Source organism: Leptinotarsa decemlineata, unplaced genomic scaffold, assembly GCF_025532065.1.
Source record: "Leptinotarsa decemlineata unplaced genomic scaffold, Ldec_3_MD MMD2_tig00002159_RagTag_RagTag, whole genome shotgun sequence".
NCBI classification, from domain to species: Eukaryota; Metazoa; Arthropoda; class Insecta; order Coleoptera; family Chrysomelidae; genus Leptinotarsa; species Leptinotarsa decemlineata.
Window position 1 is genome coordinate 6,512,754 of NW_027412574.1, and position 25,540 is coordinate 6,538,293.

The window sequence follows — 25,540 nt, forward strand, 5'->3', positions numbered from 1 at the left end:
GCACGCCAAGATAGCAGTCGTTTAGGCGTTCAAAAACATACATACATACATACAACCTCACAAACTTTTATATTGGTATAGATAGATCAGACAATGGTAGCCCGAACTATTGGAATTCACCACGAACATAGTCAACCATATTCAAACACACGTTAAAACTTCTTATGATTTTATACCACTTATATTTGTAACTAACGTTATTGCAGTTTCGTCCTACTAGGGCATTTTCAAATACAATATTGTACAATATGTTTTTGTACCACTTATATTTGTAGCTGATGTTACTGAAGTTTCGTCCTATAAGGACGGATATACAATATAGATATATGAATATGCAAAACGAATACAATATTGTATCCGTTTGAAAATATCTTTGTAGGACGAAATTACAGTAACGTTAGTTACGAATATAAATGGTATAGAAACATAAAAAGTTTTAATTCTCATTTTTCACAAACTACACGTAACGGTTTGATCTTCACAAACTTTATTTTCAAAAATATCACGACATGATCAAGATCATTCTTTGCTCTGATTTTTATATACCCGACATGATACCCAGTGAGAACTACCATACTTATTCGATCATGATTACCTAGAGCATATTAAATCAATTCTTCATCACTAAAAATATGTCTACGAAGAATAGGATAACATCGGTTTCTAAGAAAACAAGTGTATTCAGTATTCAAATACAAGTATTCGAAATAGATGAAGATGAAGGAAAGGTAGTCAAAATAAACAAAAAATAAGAGCTAATGTGTACATGAATGACTTTCAGATAAAAAAAGACGATTTGGGCTCAAAATAAAATAGAATGAAAATTGAACGGAGATGAATTGAAATGAAATAAAATAAAATCAACTCAAATGAAAATAAGTCTACATATCTTCAATTTTCCTAAATATGTTACATCATCATTCACTTTCCTTTGTGTTTTTTCAATCCTTATACGTATTTTCCAAAACCCCAATAGCTAGTTGGACACTGAAAAAGAACGAACAAAAGAAGAAAATGGGAAAAATATAACAAATCTGGTGTGGAAAAGAGTAAAAGGTCGAAAATCTTCCTATCAAATAAGAAGACAAAATACAGGTTTTTTTGTTGAAGCTGGGTAATTGCCTAGATGCCAAACCCAAAAGTCGAGAAAAAAAGAAGAAGATTTCAATCTCTAAAACCGCAAACGGTAAACATTTAGGTACATAAACAAGCTGGAATTTATCATTAGAGCTACTCTCAATTTACAAACTTTTATTGGTTGAAAATAACAAGTGAACTTCGAAAAAATGGATAATTTAGAAGCAAATATAATGGACAAGTCCATGAGATCTGTTTTTGGTACAATAAAAATCGCATTTTCTTCAACTAGAAATTTTATTGATGATATTTTTATTTCAGTTGGAAACATACCCTATGAAGCTACTGAAGAAAAGTTGAAAGATATATTTGGTGAGGTTGGTCAAGTATTATCATTCAAGTAAGTTCAATGTACGAGGAGTTTCTTAATTTCTTTCGAAATGGTTCACCGATTTTCAAATCCATTGCTAAATACTAGAAAGCCAGTGAGGAAAATATCTCTTATATTCATCATTTTCTATGATTTACTATTGACTGTATTTCAGAACTTTTTGCCAACACAAACATTTTTAGGTTCTACCGAGAAATTGTTTTTTTTTTAAACTTAACATATTCTTAGATCTGTTTACTGAAGAATACAGATTTGAGTAATCGTTCCCACACAAATGATTTGCAGAACTGAGTTGCAAAGTTGCTACTTATAAGACGGTAGTCTGGAATATCGACCAGATATTCCTTTATTTCTGTTCAAATATTACATAGGGCTTTTAGTTCATTCATGGTAAGGATGCAGGTGTCTGCTTCCTTGTAACATTGCTGGATATGGGAATCATTCTTGGGCTATTATTTCCTGATCAAATGGCATTCCAATAATGGATTTATCCTAAGGTGTGTGTAACCTTTCCGATGTATGATATTCTGAGCCCATCAGTTTCTCTAACAAAACCTTTGAGATACTCTGAGCACTCTCATCGTATAAAACCTTGTCATGGTAATGCAGGGCTTTGCCGTGATGGATCTCCTTTCCCTAGCTACTTGTGGGACTCTATGGATCCCAAAGATTCTCACTGTTTAGTGAAAATCTCACAATTAAGTATTTCTTGTATATACTAATAATGTTTTTTTTCCTCTTCAATTACTCGAATGTTGAGAAACGGGACAGGGCTATAAAATGTAGATATCTTCAGCTATTCGCGAGACTGAAAAAAGACGTTAACTTGACTTCCATTAGATTTGTATATGTTTATATTATATATTTGTATTGCATTGTAGTTGTTTTGGTTTTTAATTTTACCTCATTTTAGTTTTGAGATTTTGTTTTTAATCTTTCTATTTTTCAATTGTAATTGGGACCTAATGGGTAGGTAAATAATAGAAAGAACTTCCATGAAGGAATTACCTGAATAAATCAATAAAATAAAGGAGTGGTGAGATTCGAAGCTGTTGTGCTTCAACATCAAGAAGACAGTCATTGTGATCTTCTGATACATCCAGTGAAAAACTTAGTCTATATTAAGTTTCTGAGCCTTCAAATAGGTAACAGATTAAAATTCGATGACCACATCAAAGTACTTGAAGAAATCAAACAAAAAATGTTATACTCTTCCATTTTTCTTTAAATATTATCCACAAATATTTCTCAAAGCATTGTAAATTAGACTAACCAAATGCAATGTGAGTAAAAATTTGATGAAAAATCAACATTTTCAACTTTTCAGTCATCATAATTTCTCTTTTTTTATTCCTAACCAGATTTTTATGTTTTACTTTAAGAAAGATTGAAGAATTTAATACTGCAATAGCTTTCAAAAAATTTGCGGCACTCATGACTAAATTTATAAAAGTTTAGCCAAACTATCAACTAGTCATACCAGTTCTTTCTTACTTCAAGCTGTAGAAATTGCAAAATTCTAACCTAGTTTATCGTTCCTTACCATGTGTTGGGAAACATTCAAACATACTTGTCTTGATAATAGTTACTACAAAATGATATTGTTTGTTACAGACTTGTCTTTGATCGTGAAACTGGTAAACCAAAAGGTTATGGATTCTGTGAATATAGGGATCAAGAAACCGCCTTGAGTGCAATGAGAAATTTGAATGGGTATGAAATAGGAGGTCGTAACTTGAGAGTTGATAATGCTTGTACAGAAAAATCTAGAATGGAAATGCAAAATCTGCTCAATCAGCCACCTGTAGAAAATCCTTATGGGGAGCCTATTCAAGCAGAAAAAGCACCTGAAGCAATAAGTAAAGCTGTAGCTTCTCTACCTCCAGAACAGATGTTCGAGTTAATGAAGCAGATGAAGACAACAATTCAGGTTAGAATAATTATGTATATGTATATATATATAAAATCGAGAAAGGTCAATGCAGTCAAGCTGCTGGAAAATAATTCCATGAAAATCAAACGATAAATAGGTAAGTACTATTCTGATCATTCCCATATTTATTTCAATCTAAGAGCCACCGGCAGCCTGTTGGGCATCGTCAGTTCCGGGCAGGCGGTCCTCGATTGAAGATAAAATGTAAATAACCAAGAAAAGGACCTAATAAAAATAACTGCGTAAACGCAAACAAGACATTAGTGGAACCACCTATTGGTGTGACACCAAAGTCAACTTACCAAGTTTTTATGCCAGTGTTGGTGGTTTGACCAACCGATAACTGAGGTAGCAGAAATTTGGGAAGCTATCCTGGAATGTCATCGGAAAATGAATCCACATATTTCTAGAAATAATATGGAATCGAGTGAGGTTGGCAATACAATCTACCTCTCTATACCTTCCAACAATATAAATTTTGGCCCTGAAGAGCATAGTGACGAGTGCGAACTTTGAGCTGAACACAGCAAGCATAGAGCTAGTGACGAGACTTGGGGGCAAGGGAGATTGCGACCTCGTCCTCGAGTCATGTAAGTACAGTTCTAAGTGATTTTTGAAAATGGCTCCAAAGCAGGAGCCAAAACGTTGAAAAGATGAAAATTACAGACACGGTTCAACCCGGACAACAGTATATCAAATTACTGACCGCAGAAACCTATTCGAACACACACATATATATTTTTTATATATATGTATATATATATATATATATATATATATATATATATATATATATATATATATATATATATATATAAAATTAAACAATTAAAAATAAAAAATTAAACATGAATTGTTCAATTTTTTATTTATATATTAATATTTGTTATAAAAAGGATTTGAAGCGTCGTTACTACGACGCTGGGTCGTAACTACGACGCTGGTCGTCGCGAGAGCTTTCGACAGCTGGTCGTGCTATCATTGTCAAGGCCCTGATGATGATATCACTGTGCGATCACTGGGCAGTACAGGTCTTAGTTCTTTCACGGTTTCTCTTGATTCCAGGACTGCCTGCCCTGTACTGATTATGTTCAACAGGCTGAAATGGCTGTCTACCAGAGGCTCTTAAATTGGATTCAAATTGTGAATAATTGAAATTTGATTTGTTAAGTCACCTTTTATGTGTAAGAAAATGAAGTCAAAATATGAGGAACATTAAACCATTATACGTACATCATCAATACTTTTTCCATTCCAAAAAGGAGATGTTATGTATAATGTACATGTACATGAGTTAATTATAATGTTATTTATTGTAAAACTTCTATATTTTGTTGTATAATCATTCAAGCGGAAAACTCACATTAAATTGTTTTCTTGAATAAATTACAATGGATTTTCATCAAGTATGGGTCAGAAGTATCATATTTTTGAAGAAAGACTCTTTTGGTCCATGGATACTCTAAATCAATTATAAGTTGTGCTTCATTAACTCAAAATATTCCATAATTTGAAGTCTTTTATATTATACAGATAGTTTTTTCAAAACTAATAACCTATGTGTATTTCATATGGTAAGTACATTTCATTTTATAATTATAGTCTAATGTCCCCCATACTGGAATATTTGAATTTCTAGATATTGGATTTGGAATATGGGATGTTATGTATAATGTAATAAAACTATTATTAATAAAGTACTACCGATTTTTATGATATTGGCCCAAGAAAATTGCACGGAGCACTAGCCACATCTTTTTCAGTACTTTGATCGTAAAAAATAATGGGTTAATTTGTAAATTTTTATGTATTCAGAAATATATTTCAGAATAATCCAACAGAAGCAAGGCAGATGCTTTTGCAGAATCCTCAACTGGCTTACGCTCTTCTTCAGGCTCAAGTTGTAATGAAAGTTATCGATCCGCAAACAGCAGCTGTGAGTTATGTTATTACTCCTTTAGAAATATTTCTTAGACTCCTTTTATAGAGCCTATTGCATCCCATCAATCAAGTTCCAGCGACTCTGATGCCTGGTGATAAGAATGTTCCAGTTCAGGTTCCAATTAGCAATCAATATAGAGAACCTCCTGCACCAGTACAGCCGCCCAGGCAAGAATTTCAGCCAGTACCAGCGCCAGTTTTACATCCAAGTGCCCAGCCTTCAGTGTTTGCAGGTAATAATTGTATTTTTTCCTCAAAATTACCTGAAGACCACTTCAAGTAAGGAAACAATATTTATATCACAGATCTTGACTTTAACATTGTCATGATGCAAACATTCACAGGTGACTAAGTACTAGATATGTTTGTTTATTTATTTATAAAATATAGGTGAGGGGGTCTGTTCGGCCCTCTATTGCTAGCTGCAACCCGTTTATTATGGCTCACACAACTTGACCAAGTAAGTCGAGTGAACCGATTAATTTATTTCGTTAGTGACCAGAGATGGCACGCTGGATTCACACAATAGTGATCTGTAAGTAGGCCTCTTAAACAACATAGAACTACAGTCTATCGGTTATTTGCCGCTTCCCTTTGCAAGGCAATGAGCGGTTTCATTACCTTCCAGGACAATATTGCCAAGAGTGTCCTGGCAAACTACTACCAACTTTGATGTTGCTTTGTGAAAGACATGGTCAAGACGACAAGGTCGTTTGTGTAATCCTGCAGATCTGCCTCTCCTCTGTCGTGAATATCGAGGAAACTATCCATCAAGGCGAAAGTTATCTGTCCTGGGGGACCTTGAACCTAATGGCTTCGTCTTGAAGAGTAACACTTCATATATAATAATATATGACAAATACATAATTTTACCTAATAATACACTGGTATATTCAAAAATATATGCATAAGTTTGTATTTATGAACACACGTTCGATGATAATAATAATATTACTTTTATTGCAAAACCATCAACACAGGACACAGCAAACGTCAGGGTCAGGTTGAAAAACAAGTTAAAATGGATTAACAAAATCTATAAATTATGGAGGATGAAAATATTAAAATATTGAGGTACAGTACAATATATTAAAAATATAAGAACAGTATTGGAATACAAAGACAAAAATTTAAAATACAGCTGAAATTGAAAGTCTGAAGACTAATTCCAACATAAATACATGTTTATTGCATCACACAAATGAAAAAGTATCTGAAACTAATTTTAGCACATATAAATATTTTTTAAATCCAACAATTGAAAAAATAATAGCATTTCTGCTTCAAGTAACTTATGACAGAATTTCTCAACTTCTTCAGGCCCATAATATCTTTCAGTACTTGAGGTGGTGAGGTATATGCTTTGATTGCTTGGTAGTGTGGACCTTTCTTATAATATGTTGAGTTATGGTAAGGGACAGATAGCTCATTTCGATGCCTAGTGTTGAGATTCATATTTGAAGAATATTGATAAGGAAACAGGTGGGGATAGTTCTTTACAAACTTGACAAGGCCCAGGAAATACAATAAATGCACTGTCTAGTATTACAATCCAATTTTAATATACATCTTTTAATACATAGAAAGTTTCATTTCTATTTCCTTCATTATGATTTCCTACCACGTAGTAAATGCTACATTCATCAATTTATCTTTTAATTTTCTTGTGTGTTAGGAATATTCTTTGTAGGTTGATAAATAGCCCCAAAATATGATTCCATCGGAAATAATTGACTGAACATGAGTAATATGTTCTCAAACGACTGACAGATACTTGGTCCCGTATATATTGTATTACTCCACAGATGGAGTTTAGCCTAGTATTCAAGATGTTTATGTGTGATTCCCAGCTAAGGATCGGATCTAGTATAATGCCTAGGAATTTTATATGATCTGATGTTGGAATCTATTTTCATTTGAGTTTCACATATGAGGATTCCTCAAAGTTTTCTTTTACTGAAAGTTATTAGGCCCGTTTTTCGACATTCAACTTGAGCCTGTTTTCTTCACACCACATGCTCATGCTTTGTGAAACAGTTGAAGCTTTTGTTGAGAATCATCTGAAGGAACAATTCGTTCAGGCCAGTCTCGACTCCCTACGCTGTAGGTTGATGGACTGACATCTATCAGAAAACAACTACTCCCCTGGCTAATACCACGAAGGGCGTTGGATTATATACGACAGGTGTCAATGCAGGATTCTTCACTGAAGTTATTCCTGCATATGCTGTTGGCAATACGACTGCCGCAATAGATTTTTAATTTCACTGGTTCGGACTTCCATTGTCTACTATATAAAATGATTTGAAATCCCTGAAACAACTAAAAAAAGAAAAATTAAAAATGAATAGCTGAAAATAACAATTATATTAAGCAAAATAAACCTGAAATGAAATAATCGAATCGTGAACACACGAATCGAAACGTCGTGAACTAACGTGACTTGGAATCTCTACACTTTTTATTATTTTCTTTTTTCATTCCTTTATTTTTATTTATTCAATTGTTATATTTTTACTTGTCGTTTATTTCACTATTATTTCATTTCAGGTTTATTTTGCTTAATATAATTGTTATTTTCAGCTATTCATTTTTAGTTTTTCTTTTTTTTTTTTAGTTGTTTCAGGGATTTCAAATCATTTTATATAGTAGACAATGGAAGTCCGAACCAGTGAAATTCATCCTGAAACATTGTCAATCACCTTCAAACAAAGATTTTTAATTATTGGAACACACTTGCAGGCTTGGTTTCAGGCTGTTTGGCCACTCGTTAGTGCAAGGTAGTGTCTATCATCAACATAAAGTCGATGATTTCCGATAATTGAAAAACTAATTCTTTCAGAGTATCATTCCTCGAACTAGGCTGAAGCGGATAACAAACAACAGGTTTGTCATCGCCCCACTTAGTGTTATCTTTTTTTCTGATTTAAAATTGAAGGTATGGAATCATGTTCCTAAAAGTCAGAACAAATATAGGTGAATAGGTGTGATAACAGAATACATGCATCCCTTATTAAAGGAATACCATCTAGATCAAATAGCAATTTTGATGGGCATAGTTTCAAATGGATAAACACATCTGCAAGTGTCATTTTGTGTTCAGTCATATTGACGGTTCTACAATAAGTGATTTCTGGTATAACTATTTTACAATCACACAGATCATTACAGTAAAATTTCGAAAAAAAAATGCAAAAATATTTGATATATTAGATCTTTTGTTGCTAACTTGTAATACATGACGTCAGGTATTTTATAACGATTCTCATTTCCATTCACAACCCATCAAAAATATTTAGGATTTTCGGATGTTATTTTCAATGTTACTGATACAGTTTTTGTGAGAACTGTCAGTAATTCACTGCCATTTAGCTCTCAGATTGGAAAATGGATATAATGCAAATAAAAAAATAATTATAGAATGAACACATTGCTTGTCGGGTTATAACTTTAAGGCTCTTTCAGGTCAAGACATAGATCTAAGATCTATTGGAGGCTCAACAGATCTAAGAATGACAAGATTAGGGGATCAGGATATGAGACAGATTCCTGGACCATTACAGAATCCTTTGCCACCACCGGTGGCTGAAAGGTACGATATTCTTTATATTTCATATGCTAATTATCTCAAGGTGTTAAGGTGATCAATATAAGGAAGACTAAAATACAACATTAAAATATTTTTCTCTAATGAACACTTTTTCAAAATCATCTACCCTGAAACCATATTTTTATTTTGTATTGATATGCGAATATTCAAGGGTGTGAATTTGTATGAAGAAATAATGATGGGTTTCTATATAAACTTGGATCCAAACATGTTCAGTTACAAAAATACAAGGTATTGAAATTTTAAGAAAAATGGGTGTCGTTTAATATTTCCAAAACCATTTGGGATATTTCAGTGATATTTGTTAAGCAGTGACGGTTGATGATAGTCTATATCTTTTTCATTTGGGCACAAACATTTAACGTAATGGCAGGAAATATTGAAGTTAATGGCCAAATACATGCACTGTTGAATTGAAAAATTCTATTTGCACAAAAAATGCAGCTTTTTCAAGTCTCACTGCCCACTAATTTAAAAACAGAAATAAAACCGAATATTTTTCAATAATTCCTCTGACAATACAAGGGTTTTTATTTTTTTACTAAAAAACGACGTTTCTTAGGAAAAAATTTAGAAATATTTTTTATCTTAAATTGAACAGAGTTCAAAAATAATTTTTTTTCACGAAAAAATCCATAGGCGTATCATTTTTTATTTATTGTCAATTTTTGTACCCACGCTACTGAAGTTGACATTTTTTTTTATCAAAAAATAAACTTTTATTAACTGTCACTGCTCACCAAATATTACTGAAATATCCAAAATGGTTTCTGAAATATTGAACAATTTCCATGTTTTTTTTAAAAACTTCCAATTCCTCATATTTTCCTAAATTTTCGGACCGTAGTTTATACGACAAACTTGGAATATTCTCAAATCCTGTATATCAAACTCGGAAATTATTGTCTAACCTAAGCCGTTGAAGTAAATTTTTAAAAAATTTCCAACTTCAAGGGGATCAGAGATGGTGGTATTATCTAAATTTAATTTAGTGTGCTGATTTTTTAATTTTTTTATTAATGATTACGTTTTTGACATCTCATTGTTGTTTCACATAAATTAACCCTCAGTTTGAGACTTTGAGATCCTTATTCATATCACCATTTAAATGGATAGTTACTTGACTTATCCATTTAGTAAAATATTGGGATACCGATTATTCGATTGTATAAATAATCTGATTATGCTCATTAGTAGTAATCAGTGTTTGTATCATCTTGACTCATTGAGATATTTACTGCTACTTTTTTAACTTCATTCTGATTTTGTAAAGTTATATTAATAATATTGAAATGTTTCTACAGTTTAGCAAAATCGGCGGAGATGAAAATTGATAAGTATGCTGGGTTTATTTCCTTATATGTTACTGATTATTTCATTATCAGTTTATTGATTTCATAAATGGGATTTTTTTTGAAAAATTGCCAAAAATAAGCTCCCATTGGTTATATTGTTATTATTTTTTTAATCTCTCATAGGATCATATTTATCAAATCAGATAATTTTGAACTTCCACTTTTAGAAAAAATAAGATTAAAATACTTGTAAGAAGTATTTTTATTATAAGCTGCAGCTATTCTGCTGGACGTTTCATAAAATAGACAATGGAGGAAGGAGAAACATACCACAGACAGTGTCTAGCTGACTTCATAAATGACTTTTTTGTACAGGAAGTTTTTATATTCACTTCCTATTCATTGTTTTTTTTTGAGAACCATTGAATTCAGATGTTTCATTCAGGATATATTTAAGTGCCTTTGATGAAATCTAAGGCAATATCTGTAGCATTGAATGCTACAGAACTACAAAAATTGATTTGATTGTCGATGAAATTGTTTTTGGTTTTAGAGGTAGTTTTGCAAACATTCTTCAGATGTCTTTTGCCACAGAATTCATAAACTAATATGTTATGTCTAGGAAGCATATTAAATGTTGAGGGTAAACAAGGCATTATAAAACGAGTTGGCATATGCTGAGGAAGAGTAGAATAGAATAAATATTATAGAATAATTTATTAGTTACTCGAAATTTTTGACGTGTAGGTATATAGAAACATGTGGTGTTCACCGAAAAACGGTACATAGTGTACGAAAACAAGTTTTCGAAAAAAAATGCGTTTAAAGTTTTGCAGTGTATTAGTACCTTACACCCCACTCATTTCTTGGGATGTAAGGTCTTGATATCATTAGTCTGCGGATCGGAAATGTCATTCCTTCAATCTTGAAGTAATCTTTTCTAAACTAACCTTTTCATTTCTGGATTTTCTATGTTATTACTACAAAAGTTTCCTTTCAGTTTCATAATTTTCGTGAGAATTTCGTCGTGAATTATCAATTCCCATAAGTTCAATTTTATTAAAATGAAGTCGAGTGACAATTTTAAAAAGAATCAAAAGGTTTTTGATAAAGAGTTCAAAGCGGTCAATGAGATACACAATGCGATATGTAACAAAGATGAATCTTACATCAGAAAATTGTGAAACGGAGAATGCTGAGTTTGAGGAGAATTTGAATTATACCCAACTGATTAGTTCCAGCATCGTAGAACTTGAAGAATCTGTCATACCTGTAACCTGTACCTTTTTTCAGCGATTGGTTCTGAACATACGAAGATCACGTGAAAGAGCATGCTTTCAAGTTTCTGAAACCATTTTTAAGTCAAAATTCATTTTTATAACAAACTATGTACCTTTTTTCGGCGAACACCACATATGCAAAAAAAACTCATTGGACTAGTAAAAATATAACAACAGTCTAAAATGCACTGTTTGGAACCTCTGGTGTAGTAATGAATATTACCGGAGTTTTATCCCAACACCAAAACGTTATTTTTAGCACCTCAATATGTGTTTCGATCACCAACTGATCATCTTCAAGAGGAAGATAAAACTAAATAAACATTCAAAGCTGTCCTTATGTATACCACAGATACTTCTGCTAGATTAGCCTCTGCTAAAATTAGTTGGACAACTTGACAACAACAGGTATCTAGATGTCTATGAGAGTGTAGAAATAAGTAAACAATAATATTATGAATAACGATGGTGGACCAATACCTAATAGTATACTATACAGCCAGTTGAAATAATATTTTATTTATCCGATTCACCTGACTATTAGATGAGGCAACGTTGTGAAATCAATTTAAGACAATAAAGATGTAGGTACCTAGCAGAGGTATCTATGGTATAAATTAGGACAACATTGAATGACAGACGGACAGACAGAATTTATTTTAAATCATGTTATGCATTCAATACATTTATGATAGGTCAAAAAGAGTGCAGATGCACGCTGTACTGAGAACAAAATTAAAAGATAATATACAATTATTAATGATCCTAATGTGCTACACTCAAACAAAAGTTGTGTTGTGATCATGTTTCTCATAGTGTTTTGTCACGCAGTTTTTTGGTCCTTGATGAAAGTATTCAAATTAAATATTTATAGTTTAATGGACGAGATTTATTCATACATCGGATGATTCTCTTCTAAACTTTGAAGATATGTTTTACGAGTGCAGCGTCCAAAAAGATTAGATCGTATCGTGATCTCGACTGAATCAAAACATGGTATGAGTTTAAAGTGGAGATTGAACGTGAGATGGGTTATCTAGAAAGTGTTGCCCCAGTTCAAAGTTAAAATTTTTGTACAAAGTTCTTTTATAGACGAATTGTTTTATATAAGGTTCCACACCTCTCATAAGGGATTAGCTGTTGATTTTTGAGGCCTGCGTTGACATTTTTTTCATAAACAATTCTTCAGATTTAGTGAGAGCTACTCTACTGATTGAGTTTGTAACTCTTGACATAAAAAGCCTTTTTTTCTTGTGTTTTCTTCTGTTTGTTCTCACTCCTTCCACGGAAATTCTTATTACCAACACCATTTCCTATATTAAATCAATTTTTCGCTTAGTGACTGTTGTCAGACATTTTCAGTTTCTTTCCGTTTCGTTAAGTTCATTATTTCATTCATTTTCTGCATACTTTGGATCTGAAGTAAACTTGCAATGTCCTGGTTTGGTTCTATACCCTGAATTTCCCTGTCTTGTGTCCGTTTTTGCTTTGATTGTTTTGTTTCTTTCTTTTATCTACTACAAGTGCAACCTTGTTATAAATAATCTATTTACACATAGTGATGTATTTGAGTAGAAGGGTTTCTTGCCTCATGTTTACATCCTGATTTTTGGCTTCCTAGCTCCCTTTAGACAAGCAGGATGATATACTGCATTTTTGGAATAATTGATCTCATTACTTTTTCATGCATTGTTCACACAAATTGTCGTTATTTTCTCAGGAGTAAGGTGACGCGTGACAGTATTCGCCATCTAGAAAAAGCATTATTATTCATTGGCATTCAGCTTATGCCCACTTGTCACAGCACAGCACAGCACGGCCCGTCAAAATACGGATAGGATTGGAACAATGAAAATGAATGGATCAGCATCCACTAGCCCGCCACGGCACAGCCAAGACCATCCTCCACCTTAAAGGATTCCAGCTCTCCAATCGGAAATACTGGAAAATTTTCTCCTTGTCTTCTTTCAGATCGTTGAAAAGATGATGAAACTCTCCCAGATTTGTCCTCTTCTGATAAATGGGGTGGACTGACAACATTCTTTTTTGTGACTGTTTTCCTTGAAATCGAACAAACGGCACCTTCAGGATATGTATCACTGTACAGGAAACGCAAATGAAAAATTTGAGGTCTTCTTTCAAACTTTTAAACACCTTTTTGATATTGCTTTTCCTCTGAAAACTGCGAAACTAAAACATAGATTAACTCAAAAAAAACCATGGCTAACAAAAGGTTTACTAATTTCCGGAAAAAATTTGAAGAATATATATATGCCCTAACTCTTACAGGAAATGAAAATTTCAAAGCCTATTATAAAAAATATAAGAAACTATACAAACATCTGTTAAATGTAGCAAAAAAAAGTATAATAATAGCCTGATTGCTAACTCTAAAAATAAAGTCAAAACTGCTTGGAATATAATAGGAACAAATAAAAATTCAAAGATAAGATCGAATGCCATTCAATTGAATATAAATAACAATATTGTTCAGGACACCCAGATAATAACAAATCATTTTGCTGAGTATTTTAATAGTATTCCAACAATACTTTCGAACAATATAAAAGAACCATTATATGAACTCACACTTAAATATTTCAATCCTTTTACTTTTTCCTTCAAACCTGCTCTAGAAATAGACATAAGTCATAATAAGTAATCTAAAAACTACACATACTACTGGTAATGATGATATTAGCTCTAGTCTGTTAAAAAAGTGTTCAACATATATTGTTAAACCATTAACTTGTGTGATTAACAGCTCTTTGGAGGAAGGTATCTACCCTGAAATTCTGAAAGTTGGTAAAATAAAACCCAAACATAAAACAGGTGATAAAACTCAGGTTGAAAATTTCAGGCCCATCACTGTTCCCAGTGTGTTTGCAAAAGTTTATGAAAAGTGTGTGGCACACATGGTAATTTCTTTTTTTGATCGTTATAAACTCTTTAATGCAAATCAATTTGGCTTTAGAAGAGGGCGGTCAACAACGCATGCTATAATAACATTTTTAATGAACTATATAATAATCTAGATGAAGGAAAGAGAACCCTGGGTGTTTTCTTGGATCTTAGTAAGGCATTTGATTTGGTTAACCATAAAATCCTACTAGATAAATTAGAAAAGTATGGATTTAGGGGCATTCCATATAAATGGTTTGAAAGTTACCTGGGCAATAGAACACAATATGTTGAGATAGACAAGTTTAAGTCTATTCACCGTAATTATACCATGGGAGTGCCACAAGGTTCTATTCTGGGACCATTGCTTTATATAATATATGTCAATGATTTTGCAGGTGATGTTGTAATGTATGCAGATGATACAACCTTACTGGTAAATGGACCAAACATCTCCGCTACAGTTGACTCTGCTCATATAGAAATATTGAAAGCACAGGATTGGTTCTCCAAAAATAAATTAGTTTGCAATGATAAAAAATCCTCTTTTGTAAGATTTAGTTATGCACCAAAAGGGTATGATCACAGCTTACTTTTAAAAGAATCAAATGGTTTGTTAAAACAAGTAACATCAGTTAAATTCTTGGGAATTTAACTGATGTTACAGAAGATTGTAAGTGGAATCATCACATTCATGAAATGTGCAGAAAAGGATCACCAATGTGCTATTGCCTGTATCAACTTAATAAAATTGTGGACAAATCTGTATTACTTATGTTTTATCATGCACATGTTCACTCTTTAATCTCATATAGCATATCAGCTTGGGGTTTATCTAGTGAAGCGCAAAGGGTGTTTATTTTACAAAAGAGAGCTGTCAGAAATATTCAAAGAGTAAGTAGACGCACGAGCTGTAAAGAACTATTCAAAATCCTAAAAATTTTAACCTTACCTTGCATTTATATTTACCAGATACTGATGTTTGTAAAATCAGACAGACAATTGTTTGCTCCATTGAATAGAAACAAATACAGTAAGAGAAATTCAACTTTATTGGAAATACCAATTCACAGACTGGCCAGGACCGAATCAAGTCCTTTTTATATGGGTATCAAATTATTTAATAAATTGTCAACTCATGTTATAGAAATGTCGCTGAGAGAATTCAAACAGTATGTGAAACAACTTTTAATTGACAAAGCCTATTACTCTGTTGATGAGTATTTGAAAGATCCTATGTAATGTATAATTGGTTAATGCCTTCATGGGTTGATTAGAATGCCAACACAATTACCAAATGTGGCTCAGTTCATAATTATATTTAATTTTGATGTACCTACGATGTCAATCATATAATCGACTGCTTTAATCAACGGGGTTTTCTATCTATATATTTAGATTTTATTTTATTTTATTTTATCTGTCATATTTATTTTTTATTTTTATTATTGACTTGTTCTATGTCATCATGTTATGATCGTTATGAACGAATAAATATTATTATTATTATTATTATTATGCTGGTTGTCGCTGGACAAGTGGGCGATGCTACTACCCGCCGCCATTAGGCGACGGACAGCGCCATGCTGTGCTGTGCCGGACAAGTGAGCAACAAGCTTTCTTCTCTGATATTTGACAACACTACTTTGTTTACATACAAAATAAAAAAAATTAGGCTGCTTTATATCTACATCTCTTTCTGGCCTGTTTTGTTTTGCTGTACCGTTCATAACTACACATAACCACAAAGAATGCGCTTTCTAGTCATAAGATATACGTTTAAGAGTTCTCTGCTTTTTATTTGTATCTCCAGAATTTTTTTTACGAAACAATTCAAGTTGAAATGATATGTAGTTATATCGGAATATGTGTTTATTATAGTTTCCAAAGGGATCTGAGAGATCCCCGTCCTATACCTCAAGCATTCTCAGTTGAACCCAGACAAGCTCGTATCGATCCCAGGCAGAAACCATCAGGTAAGAATTGATTCATATAACGTTTATTTTTTGTATTATATTTTTTGTTTTTTTCAGCTATGCCTCCTGTTCAGTTGCAACCACAACCTGTGAGACCTCCATTACAACCTCAAACAACTGGACCTGTACCTCTTCGTCCCCCAGTACCCCAGCCTATGGCTAACCCTGTCCCAGCTACTGTCAGTCCTGGAATCGGCCCAGCTGGTGCATCCGATCAAGAGAAGGTACATACTCTGTTGTATCAGTTTTATAAAGTTATTTTATATAACATTCTAAAAGTTCTCATACATACACACTCACCCAGGTGCATACAAGGTGTATCAACGATGCATGGATAAATGAGAGCTGTTAGAGATAGGAAGAAAGATTTCAAATAAAAGTTTAGAAAGCTATGAAAGCTAAGGGAAAATAACTACCGACATATGGGTTATCAAATTGTAGCGTCACAAAATGCGTTTATGCAACACCAAATATCCTTGAGAATGATGTATTTTCATTTGCTATTTATGACTTACTTTTTCCATACAGTTGTAACCAGAACCAAAGACCACTTTTTCAGTTTTTTCAAATAGAACACTCTGTAAATAGTCCACAGTATGAGCTTGCAGAACTTGTGGAGTCTGATTACTTGATTTTTATCATAAAAGTTTCTCATTTTTCATGATGATCTATATCTATCACATAGTAACTGCTACATCCACCAATTTATCTAATTCTTGATGAAAGTATGAAAAAGACAAGTCAAAGAAAATAAAAGTATAAAAAATATCAAATCAAAGAAAAATGATGTTTTTATTAATACTGCAAAAAATAGGAAACAAAATGAATTTATATAATTTAAAAAAGCATAATTTCACAGCATTTCTTTGAGTGCTGTGTTCTGTCTCAAATAGGAAAGGAGCTATCATCTACTCAAGCATCTTCGATACACTCTGTATGCATGCTCCTACACACATATACTTTTCTAGATTATCTAGAATTGGTTTATTCTTTTCTCCTGTATAAGCAAAACATATTTGTATTACCACTCATCGTCCCTTGCCACAAATATGAAGCTGAGAACTATTATAGAACATAAGTGTGGATGTGAACCATTATCTTTACAAATATTTGATTTCGTTACGTTTCATATTTTTCTAATATACAGGGTCTCAAAAATGTGATAGAGGAGGTTGTTTCCGAATAATTTTGATTTTTACAAAAATTGGTGTTTTTGGAAAGAAAAAAATATTGTAAAAAATGTCAAGGGCATTTTGGCACATTTTTGAATTTAAAATTAAGTACGCAAAATAATTTTCTTTTCTCAAATGCTTGTAACGAAATTAAAACAATAATAAAATTATTCTATTTTGATGAAAATTACTAATTTTGTGCCGATTGAAGCACTTTTTTTTAAAAGTAAGTAGTAAGGTTGTTCCTATATCCTTTTGAGTATGTACTCGTACAAAAAAATTCGTTTCACTGACATTCTGAAGCTTAATTTTATTTTCTATTTTTTTAACAAAATATTTACAGTGATTCAAATGTTATGGCTTAAAAAAATATACTATGTAGATAGATTTACACGAGATCTTTATTATAATGCCCAGCTCACATTTCAGCATATAGCGGATAGGGTCTTGATGTTTTATTCAAAACATATGTATTCTCTTACTCACTCAAATTCACTTGAATGCCAAAACATAATTTATTCAAGTGAGATTTCCACTAGACACTTTAAAAACCGTAACACGTGTTTCGCTATACAATAGTTTTATCAAGCATTTTCATCTATAGCTTATAACGGTTGCCAAGGAATTCCTCCTTCTCTAATTGAAACCACATACATCTTCGAAAATTCAAGAAAATATCATCTAGCAGAAAGGCAGATCTATTTACAAAACTGTCAAAAATTGCGGTCCATTTAGTCTAGCTGGAAGCCGAAATGGCCCAACTAATAGGCCATTTCCCGGCCCATAAATTTATGCCAAAATAATGTTGAAAACTATCTTCTCGTATTATTCTTGGGTTTTCCGCTGCCCAATAATTCGAGTTATATATATATATATATATATATATATATATATATATATATATATATATATATATATATATATTATCTCTAATTTCACCGACGTTTCGACAAAATCTCATTTGTCATTATCAAGGTGTGCTGTTACGTGTTCAGAAGTTTGTTGACCTTGCTCAACTCACTTCTTACTATAATGGTAAAATGGTATTCGTTAGGGGTTCAGAGATAGAGTAGTCCATAAACCCTCTACTACCTACTATTTAAATGTTGAGTTTTACCTGAGTTCTTCTTCTTCTTAGTTATAAATATATTAAAAATTCCACGGCGTCTAAGTCTAAAATTTGACCTGCTAGTCCTCAAGATAGAATTGGAAAAGTTTGGATCTGCTCTTATTCTTTAGAATATTTCTCTACAGAATCTCACTCGTTGGGGGGTAGTGTGCAACAGTATTTGTACACTCTGGATTCAATAGTTGGGTATTGCTCAAGTTGGGACATTCTATATTAAAATTATCACAATGCTGAAATTTGAACTGAATTGATGACATGAAAAATTCAGTAGCTACTAGCAATTTCAATACTGATATTTAGTTAAGTTAATTTCTGAAGCGATTATTATGCGCAGTTAGGTGATAGTTGAATAACGTGATTAGAATCGTACTTTTTGGACATTTCACAGAATTCGAAATGGCTGAGACGATACCTCTTAGACGTCGGTGAGATACAAAAATATTTTGTGTGAATGAGATAATCGAGAGCGATGTGAATATTTTACATTACAGTAGTAGGTTAGGTTAGGCCCAAAGTGAGTAGGTCTATTCGACCCTCCACCGCAATCTGCAAGGGTTTATTGTCCTCACACCTATTCACACTCGATCAAATAAACCCAGCTTCTTAACGAAGCCGATTAGTTTGTATGGTGAGTGGTCTTTCAGGTCAGATGGTAAGAATACGGCTCTGCCGAACTCTAAAAACCTGATTCGGGTCCCAGCGGGCAGGTACAAAGTATGTGCTCTGCTGTTTCATCATTTTCCAAACAGAGGCGACACAGACTGTCTTCCGACAGTCCGAGTCTCTGCATATGTTGATTCAAATGACAGTGACCTGTGAGAAGGCCTGTTAGACATTGTAGTTCATCCCTACTGTAGTCCAACAACTGTTTGGTATCAAGCTTCGAAGTTGAGTGGTGGTACACTAAGTGTAGGTTGCTCTTCAAATCGATTAATCATCTGGTCAAAATTATGAAGTTAAAGGCTTTCCTCCCGGATCTGAACTACAGGGATTTTATTCCTGACATATGCGATATGCGTTATGACGCGAATGAAGGTAGCGGAGTTGATAAACCTTTACTGCTTCCCGCACATTCCCATTATAAAGCCATAAAGGAAATGCATTTTTGCATACTCCTGCGGAATTCAAGGTTTCTCGACATTTGGAAAAACAACTTTCATCAGATCTCAAATGTGAATTGAATTGATTGTCTGCAATTGTCAACTTTTCATACTTATACCAAGTCGTCACGTCATTATTCTTCATAGCCGATAACAAACAAGTATGAAGCAGTCGCACACTAATTGAAACATATTTACGAGATATTACCAAAAATTAATGTACTAAACTTAATAACCCGAATTTTTCAACAGAACGTAGTAGTTTTTACCGCATTTGAGTAATGGTAAATATTTTGAGAGAAAAAAACATGAATACAAAATTAAGGTTCAAATTTCAGTTCAAGTTTAAAATTCTTTTTCACCTGCTGAAAATTACAGAGCTCAACAATCCGACTACTAAATTTTAAATGAAAATGTGCCAAAATGCCCTCGACTTTTTACAATAATTTTTGCTCTTTCCAAAAACACTGATTTATGATTAACAAATATTTCTGATGGGTGTGTTTTTAAGATTACATATTCATTTCATCCTATTTATTTATTATTCTATTCTTGAACCATATCTCCCAAAAAAGTAGTTTAATATTTTTTTTCTCTTGTTGATATACATTTGTTTTTATAGGCTGCTCTCATCATGCAAGTGTTGCAGTTATCAGATGAACAGATAGCTATGTTACCTCCAGAACAGAGGAACAGTATTTTGGTCCTGAAGGAACAAATCGCCAAGAGTGCACATCGTTGAGTTTTCAAAATCGCAGTATGTTTAGATGGTACATCTATTCAAATAAAGATAAAGTAATTGATATGTTGTTTTTATTCTTCAATACGTTTTTTAATCAAAATATTAAATTGGCGACAAAAAATGATGTAAGAGTATTTGTTATAATGCATTTGCAGAACAATTGTAATTCAATAAAAAAGATGGTTGGCGAAGATGAAATTTTATTTATCTAATAAAATTGCTGACACCCTCGTAAGTCACCTGATTCATGTCATTAACTTGAGCTTCAAAAAGCTTAAATTTAACCTGTATAAAAAACCTTTCATAATTTTTCATAAGTGTCCGAAATTTTACAGGACTATTCGTCAGTTATTTATTAGGTAAAACGTAAAAAAGAAGTGGTGAAAAACAGAAAGTTTCAATTCTCTTTACTTCATTATGATTTCCTATCATGTAGTAACGGCTACATCCATCAATTTATTTTTATTCGTTTGAAGAAAACATTCATCAACTCAATTATGAGTAACAATTTAAAAATTTAGGGAAGAGCAAATAATAACGTGGTCTCCAAAGTATTAATAATCCAGTAACGGCTACATCCATCAATTTATTTTTATTCGTTTTTCGTGAATATATTTTAAAATAATGTCGATATTTTGACAAAAATTTGTATATGGGGACTTTTTAATTTAATAAATTCAAATTTGGTTTTAGTTTGGCACTTGATTGTAGGGGTGCCACCTACAGGTTTTTTGTCTCTTTTGGGAAGTCATAACTTTGTCGTGCATGTTATGTATCACATTTCCTAGAATAAAAATCGATTCCTCCATTATTTTTACGTGAACAAGGTATGTCCGTCAAAATTGCTACAAGCAACCATTTTCAAGATACTTATTTTAATTTAAATTAATCGATGCATCCAATCGTCTTCTCATTGATTCACCAACTCTTTGAAAATAAAAGTATCAAATAGGCTAGTAAGTTTATTCCAATGTTTTGTTTTGTGCTGTCATATCAAAAATAATATCTTTACGTATAGTTACATAGTTTTATTTGGTACTAGTTCAGGTTCCAACTTCAAAACTGACCAAATTCAATTCAAGAACAGTTTTCTATCAACGCATTGGCAGGAATCGTTGGAGATTATTTTTTAGGCTCATTCTTTATTCCGAGAAGATTAAACAAAAAAAGAGATATCGTCATTGGAGAAAGTGGAGAAAATTGTTATGGAGAATGTCGGCATATCGGTGGGCTCATGCCATGCAATTTTTTCGGAAATTTTGGGCATTAGGGGTGGCAGCGAAATTCGTTCCAAAATTTCTGACAGGTGCCGACAGGTGCTAGGGCAGGATTCTTTACTGAAGTTATTCCTGCATATGCTAATGGCGATACCGATTTTAAATTATTAAATTTTAAATCGATTTTAAATTATTGGAACACACAGACACGTTTTGGGCTGTTTGGCCACTCGTCAGTGCATGGTATTTTCTATCAACATGAAGACGATGATTTCCCATAATTGAAAATCGAATTCTTTTCAGAGTATCATTCCTCGAACTAAAAAGAAGCCAACGACAAACAACATGTTTTTTATCGCCCCAGTTGTTCTTTTATAAATATGATTTGATTCACAACCAGTCTCCACGATGCCCAGTCACTTTATGTGAAGTTTTCTTCCTTATAGGAGGAATTGGACAAAGTCGGATATGCAGTTAGTTACCTCGTTCACGGGCAGATGGGGCGATGACAAACATGTTGTTTGTTGTTCGCTTCTGCCTAGTTCGAGGAATTTGATTTTCAATTATGGGAAATTATCGACTTCATGTTGATGAACCACCACCAGTGCAGTGACCACCAATTAGCACTGCTTTGATAGGATAAGAATGCTAGTGGTTCCGCGAAAAACCTTCTCGCCGACCGCTGATCAGGTGAAATCCTTTTGGAAGAATATCTATGATCACTCGCAGCCACTCAGACACTTCGACCGTAGTGCAGTTCGAAGCTCTCAGCAGAGAGCTTCAACAGCCTAAGCTCAATGAATTGCGCAACCCCATAATTTGACGTTCGAGGAGCCCATGCTTGGATTCATGTTATTGCACTGACGATTGGCCAAACAGTCCGAAACCGGTCTACAAGTGTGTACAATTAATTGAAAATCGATTCCGGCAGTTGTATCGCTAACAACATATGCAGGAATAACTCCTGTGAAGAATCCTGCACTGACACCTGTCGAATAAAATCCAGCGCCCTTCGTGGTATTAGTCGGATTAATTGTTTTGTGATAGGTTCCAATCCATTAACTTACAGTGTAGGTAATTTGAGACTGGCCGGAACGAATTTTTCTTTTAGATAATTTGACTTCATTAATAACCTGAATGAAAGTTTGTTTTGAATTTACAAACAAATTTAGAACATCAAATTCTCGTAACTCCAGTATGAATAACACAGAACTCAAAACCTAACTCACCATAAAGTTCAATAATTGAATAGATTCAGCTTGAAGAGTTGTATTTTACCTTCAGAACCATTGAAGAAAACATTCATCAACTCAATTATGAGTAACAATTTAAAAATTTAGGGAAGAGCAAATAATAACGTGGTCTCCAAAGTATTAATAATCCAGAAACAGTTTATTCGTCTAACTTTCGATCTTGACTCAATGAATCATGTACAGGGTGAGTCAACAAGATTTCCTCGGTCCATTGCTATCAGGAAAAACGATTTCTCGAATCGTACACATTTTTTTCGCAGCCATATCAATAAATACTATCTTTCAAAATTATTTTCTGGCATACTGGGTGATTCAGCCATGCGTGGCCAACCAAAGTTTAATATTTTTAAATGAAACTTCCAGTATATGAATACGTCATTCGATTTCATATTTTTTTTAGCTCTTTAAGTAATTTCTGTTTTCGAATTTCCATTGCGGCATTGCCAAGTTATTCAAGAAAAACCAATATTGCAGACAATATTTTTTCAATTCGCCACCCGCATGTCTACAGCAATTAAGTGAATTTTTTAGGAATAGTTAGTCAACATCACTATGATAATTTCGGGAATCTGAACTTTCGGAAACAATATACAGGGTGCTCCGTAAAACCGGTCAAGTTTCATTCATTTTCAAATAGACATAAATCAACTTTTTCAAATGGATCACCCTGTATTTTTTCATTTGTATGAAATGTTTTAACATTTCACTACATTTTTTTTATCAGAGGTATACTATACGAAAACATATATTTTACAAATCATACCCAGTTTTAATTATTGTTGTAATAACAAAAAAATCATTTATTTACGTTCACTAACTCAACATTTTTTCAATATGAACAATAACGCCTATATTTGTTATTGAATAGAGGAATCCAAAAGATGTTAAAAATGGTGACCATTTTCTGTAACACATAATTTCAGTCTTTTTTTAAGCGAATTCTCCACACGTTCCCTGAAAGCTCTAGTGATTCTTCGTTTCACGTCTTCTAGGAGGAGTTTGGTAGGCAATCCATTTGATATACCCTCATAAAAAAAATCATTTTGGTCAGGTCAGGTGATCTGGGTTGCCACGCCACGGGCCCACCCCTACCTATCCATTTTTGATTGAAATGATCGTTGTGGTATTTCCGTCTTGGTGCACCGTCTTGTAGTCACATTCTAAGTATTGTTCCATATGGAACCCCGTCCAATAAATTTGAAAACTCATGCTGAAAAAATCTTACATATTTTCTTCCAATGAGACGCCCATCCAAAAAATACGGACCGATAAACTCTTTTTCCGAGAATTCCATCCCAAACATTCAGTGACCAACGCTGTTGATGGTTCAGGCAACCAACAAAATGGTGGTTTTTGGGGTTTTCCGTTGTATAACAATGCATGTTATGCCGATTCACAGTTACATTTTTATGAAAATTCGCTTCATCAGAAAATAACACGAAATCGAAAAAATAATTTTCCTGATTGATCTTTTCTAAGCCCCATCGGCAAAATTCAACACGTTTTTAAAACTCTTTCTCTTAACTAATTCATCAATTGCATGTGGTGAAGATGAAATTTGCTTGCTCGTATCATTCGATACACGCTGGTTTGAGAAAATCCTAATTCCCTGTACAGGTCTCGGGTACTAACATGGGGATTTTCAACAAGGTGAAGAGCAATTTGAAATGTATTCTTTTCATTTGTTACAGGGCAGACACGTTCGAACTTCTCGTGATTGACAATACCAGTTCTTTCAAATATTATTTTTAGAGCCTGAAATGCCCTTCCATCTGGTTGTCTTCTTTCGGGGAACATCTCTTTGTAAATTCTAGATGCAAGGAGGCAGTTTCCGTCACTATCCTCCAAAGCATAGACTATTTGCATCATATCTTCCAATATATAACTAATAATGAAAATTATTGAATCTGAACTCGAAAAAAACTTCAACACATGGCGTTATTGACAAATTTCGAAATTCATTTTTGGGTGTCAGTCATGGGTAACTGGGTTTAAAAAAAATCAGTAGGTATATTCTTTAGGTTTTCTACGTATTTCTTACTGTTGAAACCGCTGATAACTATCAGTAGTTGGTATGAAAAATGCCAATGTACTAGCGATTAGTTTGAATATCCAAAAAACAAATTTGAGTAAACTTGATATAATTTTTGAACTATATAGTATATCTCTGATAACAAAGGTAGTGAAATATTGAAACATTTCATACAAATGAAAAATTACATTGTGTTCCATTTGTAAAAGTTGAATTATGTCTGTTTGAAAATTAATGAAACTTGACCAGTTTTACCGAGCACCCTATATATTGTTTCCGAAAGTTGAGATTTCAGAAATTACCAAAGTGATGTTTACTAACTATTCCTAAAAAAAAATCCACCCAATTGCTGTAGACATGCGGGTGGTGAATTAAAAAAGTATTGTCTGCCGAATAGGTTTTTTTCTGAAATTACTTGGCAATGCCGCAATGGAAATTCGAAAACAAAAATTAGTTGGAGAGCTAAACAAATATGAAATCGAATGACGTTA

At 33.1% G+C, this 25,540-nt stretch overlaps 1 protein-coding gene across 2 annotated transcripts; it reads left to right on the forward strand.

The window, feature by feature from the left end:
• The first annotated feature begins 1,165 nt into the window (after nucleotides 1-1,165).
• Nucleotides 1,166-20,608, forward strand: CstF64 (cleavage stimulation factor subunit 2 CstF64). 2 transcript variants are annotated; one of them, XM_074177142.1, is made up of 10 exons: nucleotides 1,166-1,338; nucleotides 1,399-1,477; nucleotides 3,083-3,398; nucleotides 5,230-5,337; nucleotides 5,389-5,575; nucleotides 8,808-8,934; nucleotides 10,257-10,289; nucleotides 16,310-16,404; nucleotides 16,462-16,628; nucleotides 20,428-20,608. In XM_074177142.1, exons 1-10 carry the CDS (start codon nucleotides 1,287-1,289, stop codon nucleotides 20,545-20,547), a joined length of 1,284 nt encoding a protein of 427 aa, XP_074033243.1. In that variant the 5' UTR covers nucleotides 1,166-1,286; the 3' UTR covers nucleotides 20,548-20,608. The 2 variants fall into 2 exon arrangements, with proteins under 2 accessions (XP_074033243.1, XP_074033244.1); XM_074177143.1 differs by lacking the exon at nucleotides 10,257-10,289 and having other exon boundaries at nucleotides 1,168-1,338.
• The last annotated feature ends 4,932 nt before the right edge of the window (nucleotides 20,609-25,540 follow it).

Bases quoted from the DNA above. Each gene is read 5' to 3' on its own strand.
- CstF64 (XM_074177142.1), top strand. From the start codon at position 1,287: ATGGATAATTTAGAAGCAAATATAATGGACAAGTCCATGAGATCTGTT. The intron at 8,935-10,256 runs GTACGATATTCT...ATGTTTCTACAG, and splicing joins CCACCACCGGTGGCTGAAAG to TTTAGCAAAATCGGCGGAGA. The intron at 16,629-20,427 runs GTACATACTCTG...TTGTTTTTATAG, and splicing joins GTGCATCCGATCAAGAGAAG to GCTGCTCTCATCATGCAAGT.